General features: G+C 41.4%; 1 protein-coding gene across 1 annotated transcript in view; it reads left to right on the forward strand.

The window, feature by feature from the left end:
* The window catches only part of LOC139232462 (nuclear receptor subfamily 6 group A member 1), a 352,134-nt gene that overhangs the window by 320,408 nt on the left and 18,364 nt on the right, over nt 1-13,362 (forward strand). The window contains exons 4-5 of the mRNA XM_070862680.1: nt 4,103-4,260; nt 8,586-8,813. Of these exons, the coding sequence (XP_070718781.1) occupies nt 4,103-4,260; nt 8,586-8,813 (386 nt within the window). The remainder of the gene's footprint in view (nt 1-4,102; nt 4,261-8,585; nt 8,814-13,362) is intronic.

A 13,362-nucleotide genomic window follows, 5' to 3' on the forward strand; every position in this document is an offset into this window, starting at 1 on the left:
AACAAAATCTTCTCAGCTGGGAGATACATTGCCAGCTATTTCTTATTTGTGTTATCATAATTCTTGGTACATATTTATTTGACAAACTAGGTTGCAATATTTCTACTTGGTTATGAGTTTATTGTATAACTGAGACTCTTACAGGCTATTTACATTGTTATACATCAATGCTTCAATGATAAAATATTAGTGATTGTTCTGAAGAAACATCAAATTTAAACAGTTCTGGGGTAGAAAATGAATTTGCTGATGCAACAATGAACTCCTTGCAATGTACTTAATGGAAGAAAAATATCAGTTAAGTGTGCATGATGAAGGTGTCCATCATCGTAACCTAAAAGGGTTTTACAGAAGTAAAGAGTGAATTTAAGTTAATTTGTTAAAATCAAGATGTATGAAATTCCTTATGTAACCTTTTATTTTTGGAGAGAATTCCAAAAAAGTTAAGACATATATTTCAATAAAAGGTTTGATGTGTGGATAGAAGAAAAAAGACAACTAATCTGAAAATATCCTGTGTCAATTACTTTGATATACATCTTTAGATAGTTCCTGTGTAAAGTGTTTATCCATGACATCAGTTTTATAACTTAAACAGAAACATAACAAATTGTCAGCAGATTTAATTAGTGGAATCTATAGGTGTTTTGAATGGCTTGGCCCAATATAGCTTCATGAAAAAGATTTTTATAATGGCAGTAGTGCAAAGACAGCTCTGGTTGGTTTGGCAATCAATTAATAAAACTACTTAATTTCTGTAAATTGTATCTTAGGAAGATCTTTTGCCATAGGTAATAAAATTGTGCATGATTTACTACTGTCTATTAGACAAAAGGCTCATTTGAAAATTGGTTAATCAAGTAACACCAGCTTACATCGTTCATGTATAAAAATGTAATGTTAAAAGAGTATTCTGTTTTGGCCTTGTTCAAAGTCACAAAAGTACAGATTAAATTTAGAAGATGTATCTACTCTTGCATTTTTATATTCTAAAATCCAAAAATAGTATGTGACAATGATACTATACTTTATCAATGTGTGGCCTCTGTATTAGCATGTGCCTCCACTTCCTTAGAATTTGGGAATTTTGTTTAATATCTGGCCAGATGCAAATTGGCAAATGTTTCTTTTGGTTCTGTTTTCTTATTACAGATTTTTAAACCAGTTTGTCTTGGTCTTTTCAAATACACAGCATCATAAGGCTATTTTTTATGTTGGCCATCTGTTCAGGTATATGTTGGGTTAATCCAAGTCCAACAATTGTTGTTAAACTTTCAGTTTCAGCTTTATTAACATATTGAGAGTGAGCCCCAGCCATGACTGGCACCTCTGATTGGTAGCTTGAAAATTCAGCGCTGCTACAGACCGCAAAAGCCTGCAGCAACTTAAATGGGCATTGTTGTACTAATGGCCAGTGGGAAATGAAGTGCGATTGGGAGCCATCAGCCATGTCAACGAGTAGTCATGGAAGCAGCAGGGTTCACCATATTATTAAAATGGATTGTAGAAATCTTACTAGATCAAGTGAGCCAGAGAAGGGAGCTGCTATTTCCATCGGTTACTGCTGGCCAGAAAAGTGGGTGCAGGTGTTTGACAGGAGGCATCAACACATCAATGGAAATGGCACTATGTAATGGACCTGGCTCTAATGCTAGAAAAGTTTAATGCCCTTAATAAGTTATATTAATTTAGGAGTCCCCCACTGTATATTAATTCTGTGTATGAAAAATGTGTACCATAAATAGTTCCTTCCCACCACAGTCTTGTAGCACTTTGATAGCTTCCCATGATCATACATTGTGTACCAGGGTGTAGTTTGTAGCACATCTCTGCTCCTGGCAGATCCTGTATGGTGCTGCATGATGCATATCCGGTCTTCAGGACCCTTTTGGGCAGCACTCTACTACATGGGTATCTATATACCCTACCAACATCCGTCAGTCCCTTCTACTGTTTTTGCAAGAGAAGACTGCACATAACAAGAAGGTAACAAGTCACACAGCAGGATATCCACCCAACTTGTCCTGTTATTGCCTTTGAGGACCAGCTGATCTAGAGCAGACTACTATGGAAATGGGATGGTAAAATTGAATGCCTCATGGCTTGCTCCAAACTGATCCTTCTTTTATGCATCCTATTCATTCACTCCTTTGCTGTAACCAAAGCATACAATGAAGACCAATTCCTTGTCACCCATTCAAAGGAATAAAGCATCTAATCCAGTTGTCACTAAGATGTTATTGTAACATTTCTTCCACTTCTCTTTCCATAGGTGTGCCACGTGAAGCTGTGTTGGTGGTCTGTAACCAGGGAGAAAGATTGCACCTCACAGAATTTTGCATCCATCAATCTAACCCTGCAAGGCAGCAGCACAGTGACATCCATTTGGGAAATCTTGATAGTTTATTAGTCAGATTGAGAAGAATGCACAAAGTAAGACTATAAGAGAAGGGATAACCATCCGTGGCTAACTAACAAAATAAGGGATGGTATCAAATTGAAAACAAGGGCATACAATGAGGCCAAGACTAGTGGGAGGCCAGAAGATTGGGAAATTTTTAAAAGCCAGCAAATAACGTCTAAAAAGATGATCGAGGGAAGATGGATTATGAAAGTAAACTAGCATGAATTATAAAAACAGATAGAGTTTCTTCAGGTACATAAAAAGGAAAAGAGTGGCTAAAGTAAATGTTGGTCCCCTAGAGGATGAGACTGGGGAATTAATAATGGAGAACAGGGAAATGGCAGAGGCGTTGAATAAATATTTTGTATCAGTCTTCAGATAGATAGGGTAAATGGAGAGAAACTATTTCTGCTGGTTAGGGATTCTAGGACTAGGGGGCATATTCTAAAAATTAGAATCAGACCTTTCAAGAGTGAAATTAGGAAATACTTCTACACACAAAGGGTGGTAGAAGTTTGGAACTCTCTTCCGCAAATGGCATTGATGCTAGTTCAATTGTTAACCTTAAATCGGAGATTGATAGCTTTTTGTTAACCAAAGGTATTAAGGGATATGGGCCAAAGGTGGGTATATGAAGTTAGGTCGCAGATCAGTCATGATCTCATTAAATGACATGGAACAGGCTCGAGGGGTTCAATACGCTACTCCTGTTCCGAAGTTCCTAACCCTGGGCTCCCGATTAATATTTGCAATAGTATAAACATATTATGGCATAAAAGCAGAAAAATGGTATGGATGTCTAAATTATGTCACTTCTGTCACATTAGAACACTGAAACTCTTTTCTGTTTCTGGTGGAAGCTTTCAGCAGAAGATGAAACCCGAGCTATAAATACACGGCAGATACAAAATGGGCATAGATTTGGCACAACAGATTTCCATCCACTGTTATCCTCCATTGTATCCCATGTTCACCCACTTATGGAGCGTAACTGAGACAAAAAGCCCCTCTGTTTTTATAAATGAAATGATGGACCCTTGGACTAGATTTCGTTCGGCCATTTTTTATGGAGTGGCACTGTAAACAAATATGCAAAATTTCCTATAGTTAGTATGTCTAGTAGAATCATAGTCATGATCACGCAGAAAGCATTTACCGTTTCACTAGAAATATCGACCTGAGCAAAACTTTTGAATTTGTTTATGATACTGCATTTAACAACCAGGTGAAATCATCACCGTTTATTAGGTAGCGTTTAATTTGTGTTTATTCAAAAAATAACAGAAATAAATATATCACTAAAATATTTGCTCTTGGCACCTTAATACTGCAGTTGTAGGAGTTGTGAAGAAATGATCCTTGAGCCACTTTTCCAGAAAATGACTTGAAACAATTGCACCCTTTTATAGTTAATATATGTAATTGTTTCTATTTGAGAATAATTAATGGTGAAGCGATTTGGGATGCTTGCAAGAGATTTGATGGGACTATAATGCAACTTCCCCCCCCCCCCCCCCAACCTTTCCTCCTCCCACATATCTACCGATCTTTCTCTTTTCACTATTATCAGCATAATTTTTTTCCTTTTTAATGCAAAGGTTAATTTTCTGTTCAAACTTGACAGCATTCACAAAGAGATGTTTATTCTTATTAATAAATATTGCAGTTAGTCAAAGAATATTTAACTTTGTATTTCAGATATCTGAAGAAGAGATTGAAAGAATTATGTCTGGACAAGAATTTGAGGAGGAGGCTAATAATTCATGGAGCAACAATGGAGACAGTGATCATAGCTCCCCTGGCAATGGGATCTCCGAGGGCAACCAACCATCACCTGTTTCTACTCCTTCCTCAAGGTGATGCTGCCTGATCCACTGAGATTTCCAGCATTTTCTGTTTTTATTCCACATTCCAGCATCCGCAGTATTTTGCTTTTGTGTGGGAGCTTTTGAGTTAACCATGGAAGCAAGATCATGACTTAAATGTTTAGGATTTTTGAATTCCATATTTTACAGCAACTCACTTTTAATTGTTTAATCCAGTATTATGGCAGTTTTATTATAATAAGCATTGGTGCAACATTATCTGAATGTGCCGAACAAATTCATAAATTTCGTATTACCCATTCATACGTGGTTTAGCATTGCTTTTGGAGATGAACACTTCCTCATTTGTACTGTTTGCATCATCCCACTTTTGACTATCAATCCTCTGACTTTTATTTCTGTTGAAGTAAAACAGACTGTAACAAGAAATAAAAACAGAAAATGCTTGAAATACTCAGCAGATTGGTCAATATCTGTAAATGACAGGTTATGATATGATGTTTTGCAGGTATACCCTCCATCAAAATTGCTATGTACTAAGAACTGGTATCGAACACTGGCCTAGAAGTTTGTTAGCGCGATCCCAATTTTTAGGCGCAAAAGGTTTATTAAAAATACCTGAATGTTGAATCGGCAGGAGCAGGAATGCTCCTCTCAGCTCCACTGCAGTACGGAAGACCTTTGTTGCCTTCTGATTGCCTAGCCCACCTTCTGGACCTATCTAGGGCCTCTGCCCACGGGTTATTATTTTGGAAAATTTTGATTTTGCAAGATAAAAAACATTACCTGTCTTGAATTCATGCAATGAGTTCATGCAGTATACTGCACATTATGGATAATAAAACTACAGAAAAATATACAGCTGGATAGGGCAGGTCATTGTATGGGTTGACATACTTGCGAATCGCAGTCATCCTAAAAGTTTAAAAAGTTGCACCAGTGGTGTATGTTTGACTCAACTAATAAAACAGATTTTTAAATTACCTGCTTTTTTTCCATTTCAGTTTAAGCAGCACCGTGTTCTTGGAAAATATGTTTAATGTTTGTAAAATTACCTTTTTTATAGTTATTGTACTTCTGCTCAGCATTCATGGGCCTATTTTGTGTGTGTATCTGTCAATGTCCCAGGTGCCACCAGTGTCTGAGGGGCTGTTGCTGGTAGGCAGGTATTGTAAAATCTGCTCAATCCGCCCATGCTTTACAACAGCACACCTGGTGAAGTAGTGCGAGTGCAATGCTACTTTAATTCTGAATGATTTAATACAAAAAAACAACATGAATTTATATAGCATCTTTAATATAGAAGCACATCCCAAGGTGCTTCATAGAGGTGTAATTAAAACAATATATAGTATTTCTAGCTGACAGGTGATTAATTACTTTATTATCTCCCTACTCTAACCCCTCCTCTCAACTCAGACTCTAACTACACTCTAGTTTCTTCCCCAATGTTCCCCAGCTCTCATCAAATACATCTTTTTGAAACCCTTCATATTCTCTCTCAACCTCCTTCCAACCTAACTGCAAAACTCAAAGAAGCTTCTCTTCTTCGCTCTATGCTTGCTGAATTTGTCATCCATCTCTCTCTCTCTCATCTATTATTGTCCCCAAACTTTGTAAATTGCTATTTTCACTACCTTTCTTTAATCCACCCTTGACCCCCTCTCTTTTCTCAAACTAGATAACTTCATCCACAATGATCTTGAATGTGCCATGGCCACCTAACTATCTGCTCACCTAAGAACATAAGAACGTAAGAAATAGGAGCAGGAGTAGGCCATAAGGCCCCTCGAGCATGGCTGATCTGATCATGGACTCAGCTCCACTTCCCTGCCCGCTCCCCATAACCCCTTATCCCCTTATCGTTTAAGAAACTGTCTATTTCTGTCAAATTTAGTCAATGTCCCAGCTTCCACAGCTCTCTGAGGCAGCGAGTTCCACAGATTTACAACCCTCAGAGAAGAAATTTCTCCTCATCTCAGTTCTAAATGGATGGCCCCTTATTCTAAGATCGTGCCCTCTAGTTCTAGTCTACCCCATCAGTGGAAACATCCTCTCTGCATCGACTTTGTCAAGCCCCCTCATGGGGCCCAAGTTTCCACACGCGCCTAGAACGGCGTAGTCCCGAACTGGACGCCCGTTTTTCGCGCCACAAAGTGCGCCTAAAAAAGTCCTCTGTATTCTCCACCTACTTGCAGGTCCTCTGGCCCTCGGCGCAGCCAGCACGAGCTGTGGGGGGGCGGAGCCAGGTCCCTGCGCTGAAAACAGTGCCGGGACCTCTGCACATGCATGCTACAGTGGGCGCGCAAGTGCAATAGCTCCAGGCGCCGAACTGTGTGGGAGGGGCCTGAAGCACGCAGCCCCTAGCCCTGGATGAATGGCCTCATTGGGGCTGCGTGAATAAGGCTCCTCCCACGGCCAGCTCCTGCTCAGCCCCCCCCCCCCCCGCCTCCGGACCCGACCCGACACCCGCTCTCCCCCCCCCCCCCCCCCGGCCTCCGGACCAGACCCGACACCCACTCCCCACCCCCGCCTCCGGACCAGATCAGACCCGCTCCCCACCTCCGGACCAGACCCGACTCGACCCGCGCTCCTGTTCCCTCTCCCCGCCCCCCCCCCGACCCGACCCGCGCTCCTGTTCCCGCTCCCCGCCTCCCCGACTGGACCCGACCCGACCCGCGCTCTTCCCACCCCCACTGGACCCGACCCGACTCCCGCTCCCGGATTGAATCCGACCTGACTTCCCCCCCCCCCTCCCTCTCTCTCTCCCTCCCTCCCTCTCTCTCCCCCCCCCCCTCCCTCTCTCTCTTTCCCCCCCCCTCCCTCTCTCTCTTTTCCTCCCCCCCCCCCCCCCCCCCCTCTCTCCCTCTCTCTCCCCCCCCGAACCGAACCTCCCCGACCCGACCCAACACACAACGCCACCTACCTGTAAATCTGGTGCTGGGGACAGGCCCGGCCCGAAGTCTCGGGCCGGCCCGTTCAGCCTTCGGTCCCGAAAGGCCTGCCTGAAGCACTTTCACACAGGTAGGAAGATGGTTTATTTAATCTTTTCTTTGCTTATAAATGTTTATTCAGTTTGGATTTATTTGTATAATATTTGTATAAGTATAAATAAGGATTTATTATAGAATTTAATGACTCCCCTCCCCCCCCCCCCCCCCCCCCACCTCGTTCTGGACGCCTAATTTGTAACCTGCGCCTGATTTTTTAATGTGTAGAACAGGTTTTTTCTGTTCTACAAAAATCTTCACTTGCTCCATTCTACTTTAGTTTGGAGTACGTTTTCACTGTGGAAACTTTCAAATCAGGCGTCAGTGGCCGGACACGCCCCCTTTTGAAGAAAAAATTCTGTTCCAAAGTAGAACTGTTCTACCTGACAAGAACTGCAGAAAAAAAAATGTGGAGAATTGCGATTTCTAAGATAGTCTGTTCTCCACCAGTTGCTCCTAAAAATCAGGCGCAAATCATGTGGAAACTTGGGCCCGTAATCTTATAAGATCACCTCTCATTCTTCTGAATTCCAATGAGTAGAGGCCCAACCTACTCAACCTTTCCTCATAAGTCAACCCCCTCATCCCCAGGGTCAACCTAGTGAACCTTCTCTGAACTGCCTCCACAGCAAGTATATTCTTTCGTAAATATGGAAACCAAAACTGCACGCAGTATTCCAGGTGTGGCCTCACCAATACCCTGTACAGCTGTAACAAGACTTCCCTACTTTTATACTCCATCCCCTTTGCAATAAAGACCAAGATTCCATTGGCCTTCCTGATCACTTGCTGTACCTGCATACTAACCTTTTGTATTTCATGCACAAGTACTCCCAGTTCCTGCTGTACTGCAGCACATTGCAATCTTTCTGCATTTAAAATAATAACTTGCTCTTTGATTTTTTTTCTGCCAAAGTGCATGACCTCACACTTTCCAACATTATACTCCATCTGCCAGATTCTTGCCCACTCACTTAGCCTGTCTCTGTCCTCCTGCAGCCTCTTTATGTCCTCCTCACACATTGCCCTTCCTCCCATCTTTGTATCGTCAGCAAACTTGGCTACGTTACACTCAGTCCCCTCTTCCAAGTCGTTAATATAGATTGTAAATAGTTGGGGTCCCTATCTCGCCACTCCCTATTCAAATCCCTCCAATTCAGTTTCTGACCCATGCATAGCACTAAGACTGTTCTGGTCAAAATCAAAAAGAATATGCCATGTTACTGTAACCATGGCTCATAATTCCTCCCCATCCTGCTTGATCTATCTGCCTTTGGCACTGTTGAACATTCAATTAGAAAGTGAGCTTAATCTGTTTGGTGAGTAAAAAGAGTATAACACAAACTTTGTGCCTTTCCTTTCTAGCAGATCAATGGAGCTGAATGGTTACACTGCACTCAGGGATCAGTTCATAGGGACACCAGTCTCTGCGCACTATCAGTACCTGCCGCACCTTTTTAGCTATGCTGCTCATTCAGGTCTGTTGCCACCACAACCCCGCAACCTAGATCCTCAGTCGCATACTCTTGTAAGCCAGTTGGTTGGAGCTGAAGACCTTGAACCTCTTGGAACACCAATGCTGATTGAAGACGGGTGAGTACAGGTTATGCAACATTGAGATAGTAAGGACTGCAGTAGTATTTCTGTATTGACCACTTTTATTCTAATACTCAAATATAGTGAATAAAGAAATTCTGTCATGTTCTTTACATTTTATTTACTTCATTTATTTTATTGACTTTACAAGTCAAACTCTAGTCTGAACTATTAGACTAGTCTTGACTGTTGTTAAAATAAGTTATCCTCGTTGATTCTTCAACAGGCTACTGAAAGGAAGACTAGTAGGGTACTTGCATTATTTTTATTTAAAATACACAAAACCGCTTATTTTGGAATAAGATTGTATTTCGTTCTAATAATTCAATATTTGTTCTTTGGAACAGTTAATCACACATACATGAATGTACGTATCCATTTGTCAGCACACATTTCCTGCCGTCACACAACAAATGTCCCATTCAAATTAGTTATTTCAATGTATAGAAAAACTTTCCAGCAACAGAAAATACTAGAGTCAAGATATTTGTCCTCTATGAGCTCACATTATATGTACTTAACAATTAGTGATTCTAAAGGAACACAATGCCATCTTAACAGCAGATTATATATTGTGTGCCACATTGCACCTGTTTTTATAAAACAGCAGATCATCCACCTTACTGTGAGCAATGCCACAAACATTTTGCTAAATAGTAAAATAAGAATGATACATATGTATGCATTTCCTGTCCACCATCCTTCAGGAATCTGTCACTGTGACCCTTCAGTATAGGCAAATTTAAGCTAAGTTTCTTGCAGCTTATTGGCTCCTTTGCAAATTTCTTCCAATGATCTTTACAAAAAAAGAGAGAAGTAAAAACTGCCATTGGAAATGTGCATGCATAAATTCCCCAACCAGCACAAAATACTGATTAGCACAGGAGTCACAATGCCTGTTACCTATAACCTTGAAAGTAATTTGAGTAATGATACAAAAAGAGGCATAGAGGCCTAGATATTTCATTTTGTTCCTAGCTTACAGCTTCAAGAGCAAACTTTTAAAATGTTAGATTGTTCTGAGTTCCTCCTGAGCCACACAAAATAATCTGGGCCACTGTTGTCCCAGACTCCCCCACCACTACTATCACGACCCCCCCCATCCTCGGATTTACCTTGCTGTCTATCGGGTGGTATTCGGGCCGCCCAACATTGCACCATTCTGAATCCAGCAAGCTGCATCAGGAAGTCCATCTGCTGATTTTATTTAGATGAGGCCGAGCCTAAAATTGCTCCAATCTCTGCTGCTGGAACGGGCAGGCTGCCGATGCGCTCTACTGTTCAGCCGCCCAAGGTTAGAATCAACCCCACTTAGTTTACTAAACAGTAATTAGACTTTGTATGTTAAACTTAGCAGAAAAATAATGGCCTGGAATTTGCGGTCTCGATGATGGCGTTCACTAGCGTACACCTTCGTAAGCCTTCTGAAAGGCCCCACAAGTTTCAGATTTGTGCATGCGCAAAAATTGGGAACATGCGATCTGTCAAGATATGCCTTGACAGATCTACCGAACTGAAAGTAAAATCACTTTCGCTGGAGCAGAGTTGGGTTATGTGCCCAACTAGTGCCCAGCAAATGCCCACGAAACTCTTATGGCTGGTAAAAGCAGGCATAGGGCCTGTTTTCACCAGCATAAGGGTTAATATAAATCTTAATTTAAAAATAAAAAATGATGCACAAACTGCTGCAGTACAGCGGGACCTGGGGGTCCTGGTGCATGAAACACAAACGGTTAGTATGCAGATACAGCAAGTGATCAGGAAGGCCAATGGAATCTTGGCTTTTATTGCAAATAGGATGGAATATAAAAGCTGGGAAGTCTTGCTACAGTTATACAGGATATAGGTGAGGCCACACCTGGAATACTGCGTACAGTTTTGTTTTCCATATTTAAGAAAAGATATACTTGCTTTGGAGGCAGTTCAGAGAAGGTTCACTCGGTTGATTCCGGAGATGAGGGAGTTGACTTACGAGGAAAGATTGAGTAGGTTGGGCCTCTACTCATTGGAATTCAGAAGAATGAGAGGTGATCTTATCGAAATGTATAAGATTATGAGGGGGCTTGACAAGGTGGATGCAGAGAGGATGTTTCCACTGATAGGGGGAGACTAGAACTTGGGGGCATAATCTTAGAATAAGGGGCCGCCCATTTAAAACTGAGATGAGGAGGAATTTCTTCTCTCAGGGTTGTAAATCTGTGGGATGTGCTGCCTCGGAGAGCTGTGGAAGCTGGGTCATTGAATAAATTTAAGACAAAGATAGACAGTTTCTTAATTGATAAAGATTTATGGAGAGCGGGAAGGGAAGTGGAGCTGAGCCCATGATCGGATCAGCCATGATCGTATTAAATGGTGAAGCAGGCTCGAGAGACTGTATGGCTTACTCCCACTCCTATTTCTTATGTTCTTATGTTTAGGGGGGAATTTTCCGGGGGTGGCGGGGTGGTCAGCGGGTGCAATCAGTGGCTGGTCGGGTGGGAAAATGTTTTCTTTTGACAAGGGGTCAGGATCCAGCCACCACTTGCCTTTCCCAAATGTTGGGTCTGTCGGCGCTGGGCAGACCCGACACGCAGCGCCGGGGGAGGCAAGTCAGGTTATTAAGACCTCGTCAACAGAGGATTAAGAACTATTTTCAACTCGTCGTCTAGATGCCTGGTGGATAGATAGATGGATAGTTGCTGAAAGTATATGTTATTAGAGGAGTTCTATTAATTTCTAAAAAAGTGCATAGGAGCAACTACTATGCACTTCAGCAAACTACTTGTTCTGCTAGATGCATGCCCCTCTACTTTCTATTTCAATTGGGAAATATGGGGTGGGATACATTTCAACTGTTTAGAGGTAACTGATATTGAGTCCAGTCTTTTCTCTCAGTGCTCTGACTCTAGAGATGACTCTCATGGTTGATTCTGCACTACCTCCTGGGCTTGAAAGGCTTTTTTGTATCTTGGTGACAAGACTGGACACTATTCCAAGTGTGTTCTGGCCAGAACACTGTCATTTAAGCACGATTTCCTATAATTTTGTACAGTTCTGTTTTGGTTAGATAATTCAGAAGTGACTAAACTTCAATAGCTCAATTCAGTGATGACAAATCTAAACTGGGGAGCAAAGAACCTTGACGGCAACAACAGCTACTGACAATTCTACAGTTCGCATTACGCACAAAGAGGCTTCTCGGAGTGTTTTACAAGGTGGTTGATAGCAATTAGACACAGTCGGAGGGAGAAAGGGAAGGGGGCAATGAGGGGCCAAAAGCATGGCTTTTGAAGGCTGATAGGAAGGTGGCAAAGTGGAGATAATGAGAGAGGGAGTTCCAGAAGGTGAATGCATATTGACTGGAAAAAGTATCCACTTATGGTGAAATGGAGAGAGAGGGTAGACAAATAGTGGGCAGAAAATTCTGACCTCGCTGGGTCCGTCCGAAGTGCGCACGGACCCGGCGAGACCTTGCAAAAGCTGGTTTTCGGGGCGCGATGCGATTGCTCCAAAAATGAGCTTTTCCAATCTGTCAATCTTGACAGATCCTCCGCATCCCCGGCAGAAGGATATTTGCGCGGGAGAGATTGGGCTATTTGCCCAACTCATGTCCAGCGAATGTCCTTCAGACTTTTATGCCTGGTAAAAGCAGGCGCATAGCTTACTTTTACCAGTGTAAGAGTTTTAAAACATATAAAAATTAAATTTAGATACTCCATTTTTATATTAAAAACCCTGTCCATTAAGGTAAGTTGATTTTTAACTCTTAAAACACGTTAAAAAAAAAAAAAATCCCCAAAATGTATTTTTTTTTCTAAAACATTTAACTATATTTAATTTCTATTCATTTTAAATATGTGACTTGTTTTATTTATTTATTATGCTGTGTTTTGGTGTTTTAGGGGATTTTCTCATTTGATAATAATGGGAGTCCGTAAAAACAGAGCTCCCATTTTTATCAGTGAGAATACTGCATAGTGATTGGTGGTCCAGGTCCACGTGACTCCAACTTACACATACGTACATACCTGAAATCCATCTTTCCTTACGCTGCACAGTGAATCTAGGCCTCCGTCTGGGATCTTGCGTTCCTCCAGGACCACCAGGTACTTTCGTGGATTTTTTCGGGTCGGTGGCATTCATATAAAGGAAGCCTCCATCTGCGATTTTCCCAGTAGGTTGGTGTCAGAGGAGGGAAATATGTCTGCATAAAAATAGGAGTGGAGAAGATTGTTGATGTAGAGAGGGCAAGGCCATGGAGGAATTTGAAGATGAGGATGAAAACCTTAAAGTTGATTCTCTGGGACATATTAATACAGTGTAGCTAACTCCTTTGAGAAGAATCCTACACAAATATCTTGTTATGAAAGTATCAGTTTTGGGGCTAATTACAAACATCATTAGTGAATTATTCTCAAGAACATTATAGTTCTTTTCAATCATTTAGTGATTAATAGATTGTAATGATTTTTTATGAAAATCTTTTTGGACAAGTTATTTTGTGATTATTTACTTCTCTTAGAAGCTTATATAAATCGGAGAATCCAGGATGGTGCACATTGTAAAT

This window comes from Pristiophorus japonicus, chromosome 20 (genome assembly GCF_044704955.1).
Source record: "Pristiophorus japonicus isolate sPriJap1 chromosome 20, sPriJap1.hap1, whole genome shotgun sequence".
Classification (NCBI taxonomy): Eukaryota; Metazoa; Chordata; class Chondrichthyes; family Pristiophoridae; genus Pristiophorus; species Pristiophorus japonicus.